At 42.2% G+C, this 16,561-nt stretch overlaps 1 protein-coding gene across 2 annotated transcripts in view; it reads right to left on the reverse strand.

The window, feature by feature from the left end:
• MYO16 (myosin XVI) overlaps positions 1–16,561 on the reverse strand; it is a 574,777-nt gene that overhangs the window by 28,259 nt on the left and 529,957 nt on the right. For both annotated transcript variants that reach the window (XM_032402627.1, XM_032402626.1), the window contains exon 33: positions 12,461–12,619. In XM_032402627.1, the coding sequence (XP_032258518.1) occupies positions 12,461–12,619 (159 nt within the window). The remainder of the gene's footprint in view (positions 1–12,460; positions 12,620–16,561) is intronic.

Here is a 16,561-nt window from a genome sequence, read left to right on the forward strand (position 1 = left end):
ATGCAAACTAAAAAAGAACAATACAGAACATTTAAATGCACTAAATAAAAAGCCCTATTATTCTTAAAACATCCTACAAATCAAAATAAAGGACCTGCTGTCAGATTTTAAAATACGGGCAAAGAATATGTATAGGGAGGAGAGAGAGTAAATAAGCACTAAGTAATAAACCTAAAAGTAAGCAATCAATAAATAAATATTCAAAGAAATGGACAAAGAAGTACGATAACTTACCCATGTTATTTATCAAGATAACAAGTTGTTACAAAACTTTTTATTACAGAAATCTCACACACATACAAAAATAAAGAGAAAACGTAGTGAAACTCCACGTGCCCATCACCAAGCTTTGGGATGTTCATTATTTCAATCTTGTTTCATTTACTTCTCATTATCTTTACCAAAAAAAAAAGCTCTGGAAACCATGTCATCTCACCTGTCAATGTCAATTCTTGAGCACGAGTCTCTCCTGCAGGCCAGGGGTTTCCTTGTGCAAGTACAGTGTGCTATGCAAAGGTCCCAGAAAAGCCCCCAAGTCTCGGGGTCGAGAATTCTACTGTGTTCCTACTGAGCTGAAGCTTCCTGACCCGTGGGGGGCGGAAATCTAAGGTGAGCCGGAACGTTTTTTCACTGACTTCCACGGAAGGCTTTATCCCAGAAGATGGCTCGCACATTTTCATGAGTGTGCTCTAGTCTTCTTGTGGCCACAGCCTTCTCCCCAGACCGCATTCTGAGGTGATAATTCCCAGCGGATACAGTTCTGTGCCCTCCACATGTGCTTTCCGCGGCAGCAACAGTGGGCCTCAGAATGCTAAGTATGCCCACTTGCTATGAAACCGTCATTTTCAGGAGCCATGCTTGTCCAAATTACAGCAAAGGCTAAGGTCTTCTGAAACCATCCCTATCCTGCCCCCCAGAGACCGCGCTCTTCTGTTCAAAGAAAGCAGGCGGAGGCTTGGGGAAGGCATTCCCCTCGCCCTGATGTGGGCCACGTAGTAGAGAGCAACGCTCTACAGAACACGCCACCCTGCACTGGGGCTTGGCAGAGGGGGAGTCAGGGAGTCATCGGCCTTGACTGAGGGTCCAGGTAGAGGGAGGAGGCTCTGTGCTCCCTCTCCTTGTGTACTGGGTGCTTTGTAATGAATCCTGCCCCAGGATGCTCAGGGTGGGTAGTATGCCCATCATGTGTGGCATGGATCCAGACCCTGGACTTCCGTGACTCCTCGAGTAAGGGGATGTTGAAAAGGGAGAGCCTCTGTGGTGGTAAAGTCTTCATGTAAAACCCCATGGGTTTACGTCAAGTCTTCTAAGAACAGAGCATGGGGAGGCTGTAGACGGTGGTGTGGCTCGGCATCTTTATGTAATGAATCAGTTGGTACCTCCTAGTCACAATGCCTAAAATTCTGTCCAAACCCAAGTTTGTTTAGTCAACAGCAATGGGGTTTGATTCTCCTTTCGTGTCCCCCCAGCTTACCAAGTACGCCCTACTCTTTAAATCATGCCTCTCTTGGTGTTTGTGAAATTGGACATCAGTGTTCCTCTACCTCTGATCATTTATTCTCTATCTCCATGTCTGCCCTTCTCAAGGGATACTTCTCAAAGCTTGGCACTCTACACGGTTTTGTCATCAGATTTTCCCCTCATTTCTCTTTAAATGTTTTCCTCTGATGCTATAAATGATCCCCACTTCTCCAGCTTCCTTGAAAACTCTGCCTTTTCTATCTTTCCATCCTGGAGCTTCCCTTAAACTCCCAAACTATAAGCATCATTTATACATAAGCATATATAATGATGCTTATATGTATAAGCATTGTCTACAGCCAGAAGTCCCTCCTAGGTCTTGAACTTCAAATCCAACCCCCAGAATAAACCTCCTCTTCAAACTTTGTTTCTAACTTCTGTTAAAGAGTGCCCTGTTCTCTTGTCCAGAACCTCAACATCTTGGATCACCCTCACTCCCTCTTCTTGCCTCCTGTCCCAAGCCCATTCTTGAACATTCTCCTTGGGGTGCACAGCCTGCGAAAGCTCAGGTGGGGGAACACAAAACTGCTCTTACCAACTTAAGTTTCTGTTCCACTGCTCACTCTGAATAACACAATCAGGGAAGTTTCTCCAAAATAGCGGGTAGCACCCCACCACTTCCAAGCCAAGACTACTGTTCTAGAGAGACTCTTCGAATTGGCATTCAATGCTCTTGCCACTTTCTCTCTCATCTTAGTTACTTATCTATTCCATCAAAGTACCCCATTCTCAACCCTGCCACAAAGATACTGTGCAATAAATTTTCTTCACTGAAAGGTGTGCCCTTCTGGTCTAAATCTGATTCGTTTTGAAAATCCCAATCCTCACCAGGAGCATCCTTGACAATCCCAGCTCACAGGAATCTCCTTTTCCATGTGGAGGCAACAGAACACTCATTATTTATGTGACTGATCTGACACTTGTCACCGGCTGCCCTGTTTTGTGATCTCTCTTGAAATGTATTGTTAACGCTCCACGTATGCTCTCTTCTCACACAGAGCACATCCTGAGTTGCTTAGATTTCCCACGGCTCTGCACACATTGCACAATGCCTGCATGCAATTGGCACTTAATAAATGCTCTGACTGACTGATGTGCACCTGCCTTTCTCTAGGATTCTTCCTGCCAATCTGTCCTTTACATTATTTTGAATCCTCTAACCATCCAAGTTCCCTGGAACTCCACCCACCTATCCCAACTTCCATTCATCCCAGAGGCTCCAAACTGTAGTATCTGTCATCACACGGAATGCCAACATAGGCCACCAAAATGATATGCATGTTCGACTATACATGTGCGTGTACTGGGGTCTATGCGTAAATAAGTCATTAGGCATTGATTCTAGCATTATAATCCGTATGGTCTCAGATGAATTAACTCACTGCCTTGTACCTCATCTACATCATGCATTTTTGCTTTTCCTGGACACGCTTTCAGTGACCTTCTAGCCCCCAAACATCTACGCTTTTATGATATCTGGGTATAGGTAATGTTTATTGAGCACTAACCTGTGTCAGCGCTATTGTACAAAACCTTCATAACAATCCCATAAGGCAGGTCCTTTAATTATCCCCATTTTTAAGATGAGAAAACTGAGAACTGGACAGGTTAAGTAATCTGCTCCCAGGCATGGAGCTGGTAAGCATCAGAGCTGGGGTCTGAACACAGGAACAATGCAACGAAGCCAGGAAAGAGCAGAGTCAGCATTTCAACCCAGCCATTTTGAATCCCGACTTTTCAACCACAGTGGAGGACATTTAATTAAATGAAGTCCAAATTAGCAATTATTTAAGATGACTTGAAAATATTCTTAGCCAGAAGGAGCGGGGCAGGGCTTTCTAAATGCCCAAGGAGCTGGCTTTCTTTTGCAAAGCTACCTTCTGCTGCTGAAAATAGATAATTGCACAATATTCCAGATTTTCAAGTGAAGGCTTGCTTCCTCTGGCTGTTAGCCTTTGAATCAGACTACAGTATGAGTTCCAAAGAATCTATACAATCCCCATAAACAAAGTGATGCTGTAAAACGTATATTTGAATTTTTTCTCATGGGCTCAAACGAGAGGATCTTTTGCCAGCATTCTGGATCTATCTCGAGCGGGACTGACAAAAGCCATTTTTAGATGTTTCCAGAATCACTGTGGTTTGGTGCTCCAATGGTGTGAGCTGCAATATGGTGCTGGAGGCTACGCAAAGAATGCAGAGCTCCTCCATTCCTGCAGATGGTCTCACCCAGTCTTTCCCTGCAGAAAGCCCTTTCCGCCACAGATAATCCTCACTGTGCACCGAGGATAAACATAACGCAAATGAAAAAGAGAGACAATCTTCACAGAATGATAAATGTAAAATCAAATGTAATGACTGTATTCTTTAATTGCCATTTGTTTCCTGATGCCCAGCAATAGCATGTATATTCATTGAGCAGCAAGGAAGAAAATCATACCGGACATAAAATGGTCTAGCTGGAATTTTTTATATCTTTATTTCCCCACAAAATAAACATCTTTATACTCACAATATTTTGTGTGATGCAACTAAAATGTCCTAACACTAAAAACTGTTCTTTAATCTGATGATAAATAACCACAAGTCCAGGGAATAATTAAGTATACCAAAAAAGATCTAAGTCTGTGTTCACATCAGTAAAAGGATGGCAATTAAAGTAAGTGATAGCTATAATTACCCACACATAACTATATTTCAGCAAATGAACAAACAGATAATTATTTCTGGGAAGCAGAGGTAGCATGCAGATACTGGCATTCAAGAGAAATCATTTCCTAGAAAATAACACTATTTCTGATTCAATTACAATTCCAAGTTATTTTAAACATTTATTTCCATCTTGTGCCTTTATGCAGAAAGCACATTGACTATATGTTGTGAATTAGGAATCAGGACTAGTAACCACTTTCAGAATTATAATGATCACCTATATATCAGGTACTGCGCGTGTGTAATATTTGTCCAGTTGGTATCATACCGACAAGGAGAAATTTTCTAACTCTGCACCCTGCACAGAACTCACTGATTCCTATGCACATGCAACACTGATCCAATCGGTAAGTGCTTACCAGTGACAAGTATCCAGGGCATTGTGCTAGATACTGTAGTGATTTGGGGAGGTTGCAGGAACCCAGACTTTCACGGTGTTCGCAGAAGTAGACCAACATAAACATGTCAAGTAGCTTTGAAGGACCAAAATCCCAATTGAAATAATTTTCCTTTTGTGCATGTAACTCCTGAGATTTCCAAGTCATCATCAATTAATGACAATACAGAACTTGCTTTATTTTAAAATCTGGTCCCTATAAGATTTAAGGGGTAATGTATATACCTGTGTTCTAGGGCTCAAACATTTATTACATGCTGATGTTTAGAAGCCTGAGAGTCCTAAATTTTTAATTTGATATTATTAATTTTAGGCAGTATATTCCACAGAAATTTCCAGTTTGGTCTAGAGGATTTTTTTTTTTTTCTCCATGGGTTTTTGGTTTTACTTTGATTTTTAGAGTAAAACTCACAGTTTTTTTATATTAGGTTTTTCCAGGACCGTTGCCCAAGCCATAGCTTTTGGCTTTTGAGTCAAGACACAGACAAATTAAGTAATTTGGTGACAGGAAGTTTTTCTTTTCTTTTTCTTTATGGTAGGATAAATGTCATCCAAAGTGAGGTAGGGAGAAGCATGGGCTGAAATTTTAGCAAAAGTGAATGAGTATATGGTCATCTTTCTTAAATATTCGTGTATTCAGTTTTTACCATTTGAACATGTTTTAAATTCCGTTTTTTTTGGTGGCGATCTTTAAATACTCCAAAATTGCAAGTAAAACAGGAATTAGTTACTTTCTTACTAGATATATGTAGCCCTTGTGAAATATACTTCTATCACAACTTGGTGGCTATTGCTGTCACTCAAATTCCATTTTTATTATTTTAGGACTACTTAATTTCAATATAAGGGTATACAATGTTTTTGTAATCTTTACCTCCTCCCAAAGGGTTAGCATCAGAGATTTCAGAAACTAACCATCTTAAGAGAAAGACTGTATCTCTATATTTCTAGCTAAACAGATACATATAAATCTGAACATCAAACATTAACATGGAGAGTTTTACAAAATGCCTATTTTAATCAAGGTGGAGTAATTCGGGGTGGGAAATCGGGAGATTATTTTGCTTTCCAACACACGGGGCTTCGTTATTGTCCAATAAGATGGAGTGCCATGCACTGAGCATGCTTAATAGCTAGCTGTAAGCTAAGCAGATCTGTACTTGCTGACATGGACATACACCACATGATATTCCTAAGGTGGGGCGAGGGCAGCAGAATAGTAAAACTACATGTAGTATAATTCAAACTTTATAAAAATAAAGCCAAACACATGATAGAACCACACACATAATAATTGTATGAAAACATAAAATTCAACACAGTGGAATGTGAGACATATTTAGAGTATTTCTAGGTAATAGAATTGATAGTTTTTATTCTTTCTTTACTCTTCCCTGTATTTTCCAAAACGTGTAATTTTTATAACATGCATAAAATTATAAATGCCATCTGATTAATAATATATTTGTTTTTTTTTAATGTTTTATTTATTTATTCATGAGAGTCAGAGAGAGAGAGAGAGGCAGAGGGAGAAGCAGGCTCCCCGCCTAGCAGGGAGCCCGATGTGGGGCTCGATCCCAGGACCCTGGGATCATGACCTGAGCCGAAGGCAGACGCTTAACCATCTGAGCCACCCAGGTGCCCAATAATATATTGTTTTTTAAAAGCTGCGAAATTCAGTCAAGACAAAATGTTAAGGTGAGCTGAGGCTTTGGGGTCCTAAGAGCCTGTATCATTCTTGGCCGAACTTTTGTCTGCTTGCAGTGGTAATACAATTTGGTAAGGGCAGTTTCTTTTTCTAAAAGTCTTTGTTGCTGGTAGAAAAATCCTTCTATATCTAACTGATGTCACTCCCCAATTGCACCAAAAAGCCTCTGTTTTGTGACCTGCATACTTCTTTTTTTTTTTAAGATTTATTTATTTATTTTGGAGAGAGAGTGTATGTGTGCATGTGTGGGGGGAGGGGCAGAAGGAGGGAGAGAGAGAATCCCAAGCAGACTCCCCACTGAGTGTGGGGCCCAATGCAGGGCTCAATCTCATGACCCTGAGATCATGACCAGAGCTGAAATCAAGAGTCAGATGCTTGACCGACTGAGCCACCCAGGTGCCCTGTGACCTGCATACTTCTGATCATTATTTGTAATCCTTGCTTAATATGGTGGGATAAGATTCGTAAACACATCTGGGTTTTTCTCCGTGTGTGTGATTCGAGCAATCTTTTTTCTGAGTGCCAACGAGAATTCCCACATTGTTCTGGTGACCTTCATGCTAAGCTTGAATAAACCCTGCCCTGACCAACTACCTGCCTCCATACCCCCCCCCCCACCCCGGCCCCAACGTAATGTGTGACTTGTGACTGCCATGGTCCTGCCTGGTTTTCATCCTATACCCACTCTCCTCCTCCTGCTTCTGACATCAGCGTGAGCACGTGTGGGTGAGCAATATGCTCAGCTGAGAAGCTATGGTGCCCAGCCTCCCTATGTTCCCTTGGACCTTGAGGGAAGCCTGAGATAGGGTGGGGACCAGCCATCATCCTGGATGCATACCATGGACTCTCCATTGCCCCTCCGTTCCCCTTCCGTTCTCTCTCCCTCCTGTCTTTTCTCTTTGTTTTATCTTTTTACGTTGTGGAACCATAACTAGCACATGAGTCAAGAAACAGGAAGCTACTCAGAAGCCCCCATCATCCTCTTCCCCAATCACCATGGGCTTCTTCTCCTCCAGGGAAATCCCTGTCCTATCCTGGGCAGCAATCCCTTCCCAGCGTCCCTCTTTGCCCGAGCCCCTCCTTGTCGGTCAGTGTTGCCATTCTCCTGTGTTCTTTATGTGCATTTCTCTAATTCCCAATGAATGTGGACTCTGAAAAATGCTTAAGTGCTTATTTATGTCCCCTGTCCAATTTCTTATTTGATAGTCTTTTGTTTTGTTTTTAAGTAAACTCCGAATATGGCCCTTTGTTGGTTAAATGTATTGAAAACACTTCCTCTAATTATTTTTTTTCCTTTATGGTTAGTACTCTTTTGTGGCCTGTTTAAGAAGTCCTCCTTTCTTTTCCTATCTCTGAGGTTAAAAAAAAAAATCCTATATTTTCATCAACACATTTTATTATTTTACATTTGACACTTAGATCTATAATCTACCAGAAATCTCTTGTGTGTATAGCATGAAGTAGGGGTCAAGTTAATTTTTTTTCCTCACACGGATAGCAGTTGATCACCCTTCCCCAAGTGCCCTGTAATGCCAAGTTTGTCGTAAATTAAGTAGTTATTTATGCAAGCTGGGAAGGTTTTCTTTCTTTCCCCTTCTGTATTCCTTGACTCTGGAAGAGTTTATGTAACATTGGCATTTCTTTGTCCTTAAGATTTTGAAAAAACTTACTGGAAAAGTCATTTGGGTTTTCCTCATAGAAAAGTATTCAATTACAACTTCGATTGATTTAATATTTATGTTACTATTTAGCTTTCCGATTTTTTGGTCCATTTTGGTTAGTTGTAGCTTTTTTTTTGAGAAATGTGTCTGTTCATCTGAATTCACAAATTTATTTTGACATAAACTGTTCATAATATACTCATTACTATTTTTCAAGCTCTGGAAGGTCTGGGGTGGGTCCCCTCTTCATCCCTAGAGTTGGCCATTTGTGCCACCTTCTTTGTTTCTCTGCTCTTCTTGCAAGAGAGTTTTCCATTTTATTCATGTTTCAAAGACAAATTTTTTTCAAAGAACTGACTTTTGGTTTTGCCATTTGTTATAAATTTCAATAACTTAGTTCTTACCTTTATTATATCTTTTCTTCCACTTCCTTGGTGTTTAATTATTGCTCTGTTTCTAATTTGTTTACATTTGAAAAACCGATTTTTGGCCTTCTTCTTTTGCAATACAGATGTTAAAAGACATACATTTCCACTGATAAAGACATTAGCAGCATCCCACAAGTTCTGTTATATTTTCATTGTCATTAGTTACGAAGTTCTGCTTTTTTGTGATTTCTTCCTGAATCTACTGATTCCTTGGAGATGTAATTTAGAACTCCCAGACAGATGAGAATGGTTGTTTTTAATATTTTCATAGCATACCTTTCCTGGTTCTGTTCCTTCACATTTAAATTTTTAGCATCCTCACGTTTTACATGCTTTTCAGAAATCTTAGGCTTTAAAATATTTTATTAATGGATTTATCTTTAATGTGAATTCACACTAAATGAGTCTCTTAAAGTTTCATGGCGTTCAAGCTTAGTTATTTTCAGAGGTGCTTTTATGCCTACCATCTACAACCTTTCTATTTGTTTTTTTTTTTTTTAAGATTTTATTTATTTATTTGTCAGAGAGAGAGACAGATCAAAACCACAGCAGGGGGAGAGGCAGAGGCAGAGGGAGAAGTAGGCTCCCTGCTGAGCAGGGAGCCAGATGCGGGACTTGATCTCAGGATCCCGGGATCACAACCTGAGCCGAAGGCAGATGTTTCACCGACTGAGCCACCCAGGCGTCCCATCTTGTTTTTCAGATTGCTCCGGTTCACCTCTTTTTTGCCACCTTTTGGGTGGACTGACTTTTATTATTCTGTTTTACTCTATTAGTTTGGACATCATATATTCTACTATTATTCCTTCAGTGGTTGCCTTTGAAATTACAGCCTGCGAGTCTGAGTTATCCGCGTGTCATTGTAAACCCTGCTTCATGCTCTCCTGATTTCACTGGCTTTATTTACTGCTTGTTTTTCCTCCTTGGATCTCTGAGCATTCAGGGTCTGCCCCGCACTTAATTCTTCCAGTTTTTTTTTTTTTTTTCTAAAACTGCCTTAACTCCTTTGCATCCTTACAGAAGTTTTTTTTACTATTTATGAAAACCTAGATTGGCAGTTATTTGAGCACGTTAAATATGTTACTTCATTGTTTTTGAATTGTCTTTGAATTGCTGCTCCTTAGAATTTGTCTTTTTTTACTTCTGGCTGCTTTTAATATTCACTCTTAGTTACCAGTGTTTCACTATGAGATGCCTAGGGGCAGTTTTCTTTTTATTTATGCTAAGCAGGGTTTGGTTTTATTTTAACAAAAGTCACATTTACAGACAGAAAGATGTACACGTGTATAAATTTCTAGGAACACAGGCATTCCCATTTGCGGATAACGATTCAGGCCCCTCTGCAGTCTGCTATGGTCTGAATGTTTGCGTCCCCCCCACCCCCATTCATATGTTGGAATCCTAACCCCCAAGGTGATGGTCGTAGGAGGTGGGGCCTCTGGGAGGACATTAGGTCATGAGGGCGGAGCCCTCACGATTGGGGTTAGTGCCCTTAGGAGAGAGACTGGAGAGATGGCTTCTTCCTTCCAACCATGTGAGGACACATCGGGAGAGAGGCAACCTGCCGCTGGGAGGCGGGCCGACCTTGGAGCTGACCTTGCTGGACCGTGATCGCAGACATCCAGAACTGCGAGCAGAGTTTCCGCCACGTATGAGCCCTCCAGTCTAGGTATTTTGTTATAGCAGCCCGAATGGAGCAAGACAGCAGTCCATCCCGGCCCACACACCCAGCCTCGGGCAGCCAAGCATCGGTCTTCTGTGCCTATAGTTTGCCTTTTCCAAAACATCATGTGCGCAGAATGGTACTCGTAGTCTTTGATTCTTTTCTCACTTAGCGCAACATGTTTGAGAGTCACCCATTTCATTGCACATAAGGGTAGTGCCCCCCTTTTATTTTTGCACCGTTTATCCATGTGCTAGTCAGCCTGTAAAATGGCCCGCAGGGAGCCCACTACGAGGCACTCACACCTCATATAATCCCCCCCCCTTCCATCGAGTGGACTGGATGCATGACCTGCTTGTAAGGAACAAAATGTGCCAGAGGGGCTGGATGTCCCCTCCAGGACGGGCTATGAGAAGACCATGGTTTCCATGCAGATGCTCTTGCTCGCTCTCTCATGGACTGCGTGCCCTGGGGGAAGCCAGCTGCCCTGGCGTGAGGCCACCCTTACGCAGAAGCCTGTGTGAGTGAGCTGGGAAGGGATGAGGCCTGCCAGAAGTCACGGAAGTGATCCTGAAGTTGCACCACCTCTCCATCAAGCTTCAAGAGGACTCGAATTTTGGCCAACAGTTAGCTGACAGTTGCCTCACAAGGGACCTTGAAGCAAGGGCACTCAGCTCAGCCACAGCCAGACTGCTGACCCACAGAAGGTATGAAATAACAGCCTTCTGTTGAATTAAGCCTCTAAGTTCTGGGGGCGGTGGGCAGGTGGCCGTAAATTTACAGAGCAGTAGATAACCGACACGATCCAGTCACCATTTTGGATGATGATGAATGAGGGCACAATGAACATTTGCACACGGGTATCCACGTGGGCACAGTCTTCCCTGTTGCCGGTGTAACCTCTCTTCTTTCTCCAGAATTCCAGTAACTTTCTCAACACACCCTTCCTGCCTCTAAACCGTGTTCCGGAATCCCCAATCTTCTCTAGCTTCTTCGTGTCTCATTCCGTAATTTTCTCATTTATCTTCCACTTCCCCAGGTTTTTTTTTTCCTTTTAAATGACTGCGTCTAATTAACTTTAAACTCATCCTCTATTGTACTTAATTTTATGACTATTTCTCAATTTCAGAATTTCCATTTGACACGTTTTTATAGTTTCCCATTTCTGCTGATTCTCATTCTTTCATCTCCTTGGGCATAGTAAACATACTTAGCTTAAAGTATGTGCTTTTGAACTCCAATCTTTTGGGCTCCCATGGATGTGTTGCAATGGACTGCTATTTCTGCTTGTTAATTTTTGATCTTGTTTTGTGTCATCATGTGTCTGGTTTTTTGACTCTGCGTTGAATATTGTATTTGAAAAATGGTTTGTTACATCATTTTGAAGCTTCTGATGCTGTAACTGTCCTTTGGGACATACACACACACATTTCCTCCCAGGTACTTGCAGGCCCTGTCAGTCCTGAAGGACGTCCATCCAGCATCAGGGGTTGAGATGATTCATAGCTGAGCTGTGGTTTCTAGACTGGGAACACCCAGCCCTTAGGAGGGACACTTTAAGGCTCCGACCCATGGCCTTGGCAGACCCGGTCCCCACAGTCCAGGAGGCTATCAGAAGTCCAGTCCGGCTTCGGAGCTGGCTTCTGTGAACTAGAAGAGTGCTCTGAATGTCCCTTGGAGAAAAGCCTAGAACGTAGGCTTCCTTGCTTGGTCCCCACTACATTGCAAACCCCTTTCCTCAGTCTCTTCCCTGGATCTCATGGTCGTAATGGTTTTCTAGTGCCTTTAATCAGATTAAACAATAATGGAAGTTTTGGCCAGCTTTTCTGGATGTTCTCAAGAAAATCTTCCCAACAGCCATGGGCTGCTTTTATGTGTGAGAGAAATAAGTTATTTGTTTAAGCCACTATTAGATGATTTTTGGATACGCACAGTCTAACCAATTTCTAGATGATACATTCCTTGATACACTCCAATTAACTACTCAATGCCAGTTTGGTGTTTACCATAACTTCGATATTATTTTCCCTCACCCTACTCAGGTATGAGAAGAAAAAGGTATTTTTTAAATTAAAAATATTGTTAGAGCAACCCCATCTCCTCCTTCTGTTCTGCATAATCTCATTTTATATTGGTTCCCACATATCAAATAATCCACAACAATCTCTGAAAAGTCAACTAACATCAAATACAACTATAATTCTTTAACCTAACCAATAAAATGCTACAATATACCCTACAGTGAAGTTTATGATCTATGTTCCAGTTTTTAAGCCTACTTCATTTTTATGTTTCAAACCCATTCTCCCTATTAAGTTGATAGAACTTAATACTTTCATCTGTTTACTTCTGAGTTTAAAAAGCACTTACCATTTGAGACAGAATTCCCATTTTCAGCAGTGATAGCACTCGAGAGTGAATTAGATAATTGAATTCCATGGTTATTTGCATTTCTGTCTTGAGTCTCAGATGCAATTTCTGATCTACCAGCATAATCTCGGCCAGTTAGGTTCATGTTAGTCTCAAAACCTAAAATAAATTTTAGAAAGGATTATTCTTTTAGGATAAAATGTACCAAATAATTTAATAAAATAGTAGAAGAAAATAACAAAATTCATCAAATGAAACATTAATTGTATTTGAAATAGTAAATTAATAATCATCTTTAATTAAATTTATGGCCTACAAAATCTTCACCGAATTTTGTCACAACACTCTTAAACATAATGGGAAATATTAAGTGGTGATAATGAATTTCATAATTTCTTATTTTCAAACATATCTATACAGAATTTCTGATGTCAGAGTCTAATAACTTGTCACTAGAGCACCTTCTTGAGAACACTGTTTCCTAAAAAGCACGGAAATAAATTCATGTTTCAGAAGTTTTCTCATTTATTAAATTAAGTAGGGCTGAGACAATCTTATAGGCTTGAAAAAAATAAGAAATAGACTTACAGCATCATTACAAAATTTGTTATTATCCATTTAGAAGTATTAAACTTCAAAACCCTACTTCTGCATTCTGTACGCTAACATTGCTTAATTGTTCATTGCATGTCCCGTGTTGAGTGCTCGGAGATAGACGAACACAGACGCCATCATCCAAATTATGCTGAAGAGCCAAACGAAGATTTTTTTTAAACTATGTAGTAATAATAAAGTAAAATATAACAAATGCCAGGGTTTGGAGCAATGTCCACTGCATTATCCTCAGGCAGGGTCTACAAATGACCAGAGGGTGCAAATCAAGCACAATTGTCCACCATGGCGTCAGGTGTGGCCCTCACCACCCCTCCCCTCTCCTCTCTTGGAGTCAGGGTCCCTCTCTCGGGCTGGCCAGGTGTGCCTGGGATTGGCTCTTGCTTCCCAGGGATGTTCTGGAGGATTTTTCTTCAATACGGAGGAAGTGCATGTTCTTCTGCCCTTTGTTGGTACACAGTAGATTCTGACTGCCTTTAGGTTAGGGCTTTCTGAAGTTTTAGGCTAACAGATTATTCAAAAGGGATAAAAAGCATAATTCACTTTATTATACTTTACATGTGGCAGAACAGTTTATCTCCAGGGATCCCAAAAGATGGAGCGGGGGGGAGAGGGGGGAAGGAGGGGAAAGAGTGGATGGAGGGAGGGAGGAAGCAGGAAGGAAGGGTGGATGGAGGGAGGGAGAGAGGAAGGATAGAAGGAGGGAAGAAGGAGGAAGGAAGGATAGAGGGAGAGAGGAAGGGAAGGAAAAGAGGGAGGATGCCAGCCCTCCAAAGCTTGTCTTTCCAGGCTGATCTTGACATGATCCTAACTCTTGCCTCTAGACATGATCTCCTCTTGCCCTTGAGCCTTACACTCAATCAGTACTACAGGCAATGGGCATGTATCCAGACGCTCCATACTGACCCGTGTTTCCCTGCTTTGCTGTATGCACTCCCACCAGCTAGAGTGGCCCTGTCCTCATCAGCGGGGCTCGTGGTCAGATGAGCCACAGGGACCTGTCACTTACAAGTGGAGCGTGCAGCCAAGAGAGGAGCCATGTCTGCCCCACAGGAAGGGGTGCTGCTGTCTAGAGCAGGAGGGGCTGGATAGGTAGAATGGATGCAAAATGGACAGGGCTTTGAAAACCAGGTGGGGGCGTTGAGATTTCAGCGACCTGGGAGCCACCGCAGCTCCTGGCTCCCTGCACTTACAAACAAGCTGAAAAACTTTGGCTCAGCCAGTGTGCGTAGGAACAGTGATGAACTGGACAACAGGTGATCGGAAGGAGACATCTGAGTTCTTGACAAGGAGCAACGCTGAGCAGGCTGGCGCTGAAAGACTTGTATTTCTTTTGGTTGACTCTAGTTTGCCTTTCATAGAAATCTGAAAGTAACACATGGTTGGCTTTAAAGCTGTCTCAAGACACAGATACTCATCTGCCTCTCTTCGAGCTATTTTTCTCGCTCTTTAATTCAGTTGTTTATTGAATGCCTAAGATGTGTTTGCACTCTTCAGGTGCTCCAAGTGCAGTAATGACCATGACAGATGGACGGCCATCGCAGCAAGGAGCTGAGGTTCTGTTCTCGGCGCAAAGGGACCTTATCCAAGGCTGGGAACCAGGGTGTCCCTCACTGGGTAAATGGGGACGGTCCTCTTACCTCTGGTGGGACAAAACTCAATCCTCTGACACACTGTGTAGACTCTTGGTATGAACAAGATGCTAGCTTCCTTCCTAACCAATTTCCAGCTCCTAAACAACTCATATATTTAAAGTCAAAACCTCCAATTTTGCTATTAAGGTTTTAAAAATATTTCCAATCAGCAGGTTACACTGCAGCGAAGGACTGTTTTTAAATGTGTCCTGCGAGTTAGGCTGTGATTCTTACATTATCTACTAAAATCTTCTTTATATTTTTATCTTAAAAGTATAGGTCTTCTCAGGGATGGCTCTGGATTGGAATAAGGAAGTAAGTCCTTCTTCAAGTAAGATGTAAGAACTGATGGCCAATCTAATGATATTCATTCACCTTGTTCTGATGATAATTACCATCTCCTGAGTGTTTATGACCCGCCAATCCCCCAGAGCATCTGATTTTGCTCTGGTTTCGTACTTCTGAAGAGCTGTCCCTTTCTCACCCATTTTCGAGATGAGGTCACTGAGGCTTCGGGAGGTTAACCTACGTGCAAACATTTCATAATCAGCCAGTGGTTGCAGCCGGGTTCAGACCAACATCCACCCACACTCATTCCTACACTTGGCCCGTCTGCGTAAAGTCTTCCGTCATTTCATTTGCTGATCTAAAGGATAATGCAGCTGCTTTTCCGTGGCTTTATTGGATCCCCATGCCTCAGTGGTGATGAACTGGGGACTGGAGGTTGAACATTGTACTCAACTAGAGTTGCGACATCAATAGAGACGTCTCTGCTTTAGGGTTCTCCTTTCTCATGAATATTAATTGTGGGGATGGCTCTTGGCTTCCTAAATTCTGGTCAGCCTCTGCTCATTAACAGCCTGGCTCCAAGTGAAATCCAAACACACCAGAGCGCCTGTGCCCCGACTTGTTAATGCCTCGATTCAGCCACAACGAGGGGCGAATGCAGAAACCCTCCACGGTTTGATTTTGCTCTAAAGGGTCAGGTTAGCCCATGAGCGGGTGCGATGTTCCTCACTGAGTGTGCCCGTGACCCTGGACTCGGGCACTGAAGGAATTCCAACTGTAAAAAATCCAGAGGATGCTGGTATTGAGTTGGACGCAGTCTCAGTTATAACAGCACATACACAAGATGCGTACTTCATGGAGAGTCCTACAGGGAATGATCCAGAGCAAACAAAGTCGTGAGGCCTCTTCATGCCTCCAAGCAGTGGCCACTGGAATTTTGAGGGGGAAGAAAAGTCCGTCACAGTCACACCAAAGGACAGTATTTGAGAGTCTGAGTGAATCTAAACAAACAAGTAGAGGAGTGTGTGCTGTGAAATCCTGTAGGAAGACTGAAGGCATGTCTGAGTCACTTTGTATCTCCGCGTCTTGTGTAATCAGTGGTTTGTGGAGTTCAGTGGCATCCTTCCCTTGGGTGCTCCACAACACGAGTCGATCTGAATACCTGTGCTGTTTTCTCTCAGCCTGTAAACAGGATTTCTCTGTCACCCCTGCCCGGTGCTGTTTGTACAGGTACGGGAGGAATGAATCACCCTGGGATCTGACTCAAAGATAAAGCCTTGGCCTTTACCCTAGGGTATGATTGTTAAATACAAGTATGCAATGTGGACACAGTTAAGTTGAATCTTAATCTAGTGGGAGAGTTCTAACAAATCTCTAAATGCGAATACAAGAATTTCAGCTTTGGTGTGTTCTTTTTTTTTAAAATATATATAACTAAAATATCACACTGGGTGGGTGTGATCCTTTGAAAACTGGTTTTCAATAGAAGGTGATATTGCCCCCTCGCCCCGGGGGGGGACATTTGGCCATGTCTGGAGCTGTTGCTAGTCCTCACCCGGAGGAGGGG

Source organism: Phoca vitulina, unplaced genomic scaffold (genome assembly GCF_004348235.1).
Source record: "Phoca vitulina isolate PV1807 unplaced genomic scaffold, GSC_HSeal_1.0 scaffold5, whole genome shotgun sequence".
Classification (NCBI taxonomy): Eukaryota; Metazoa; Chordata; class Mammalia; order Carnivora; family Phocidae; genus Phoca; species Phoca vitulina.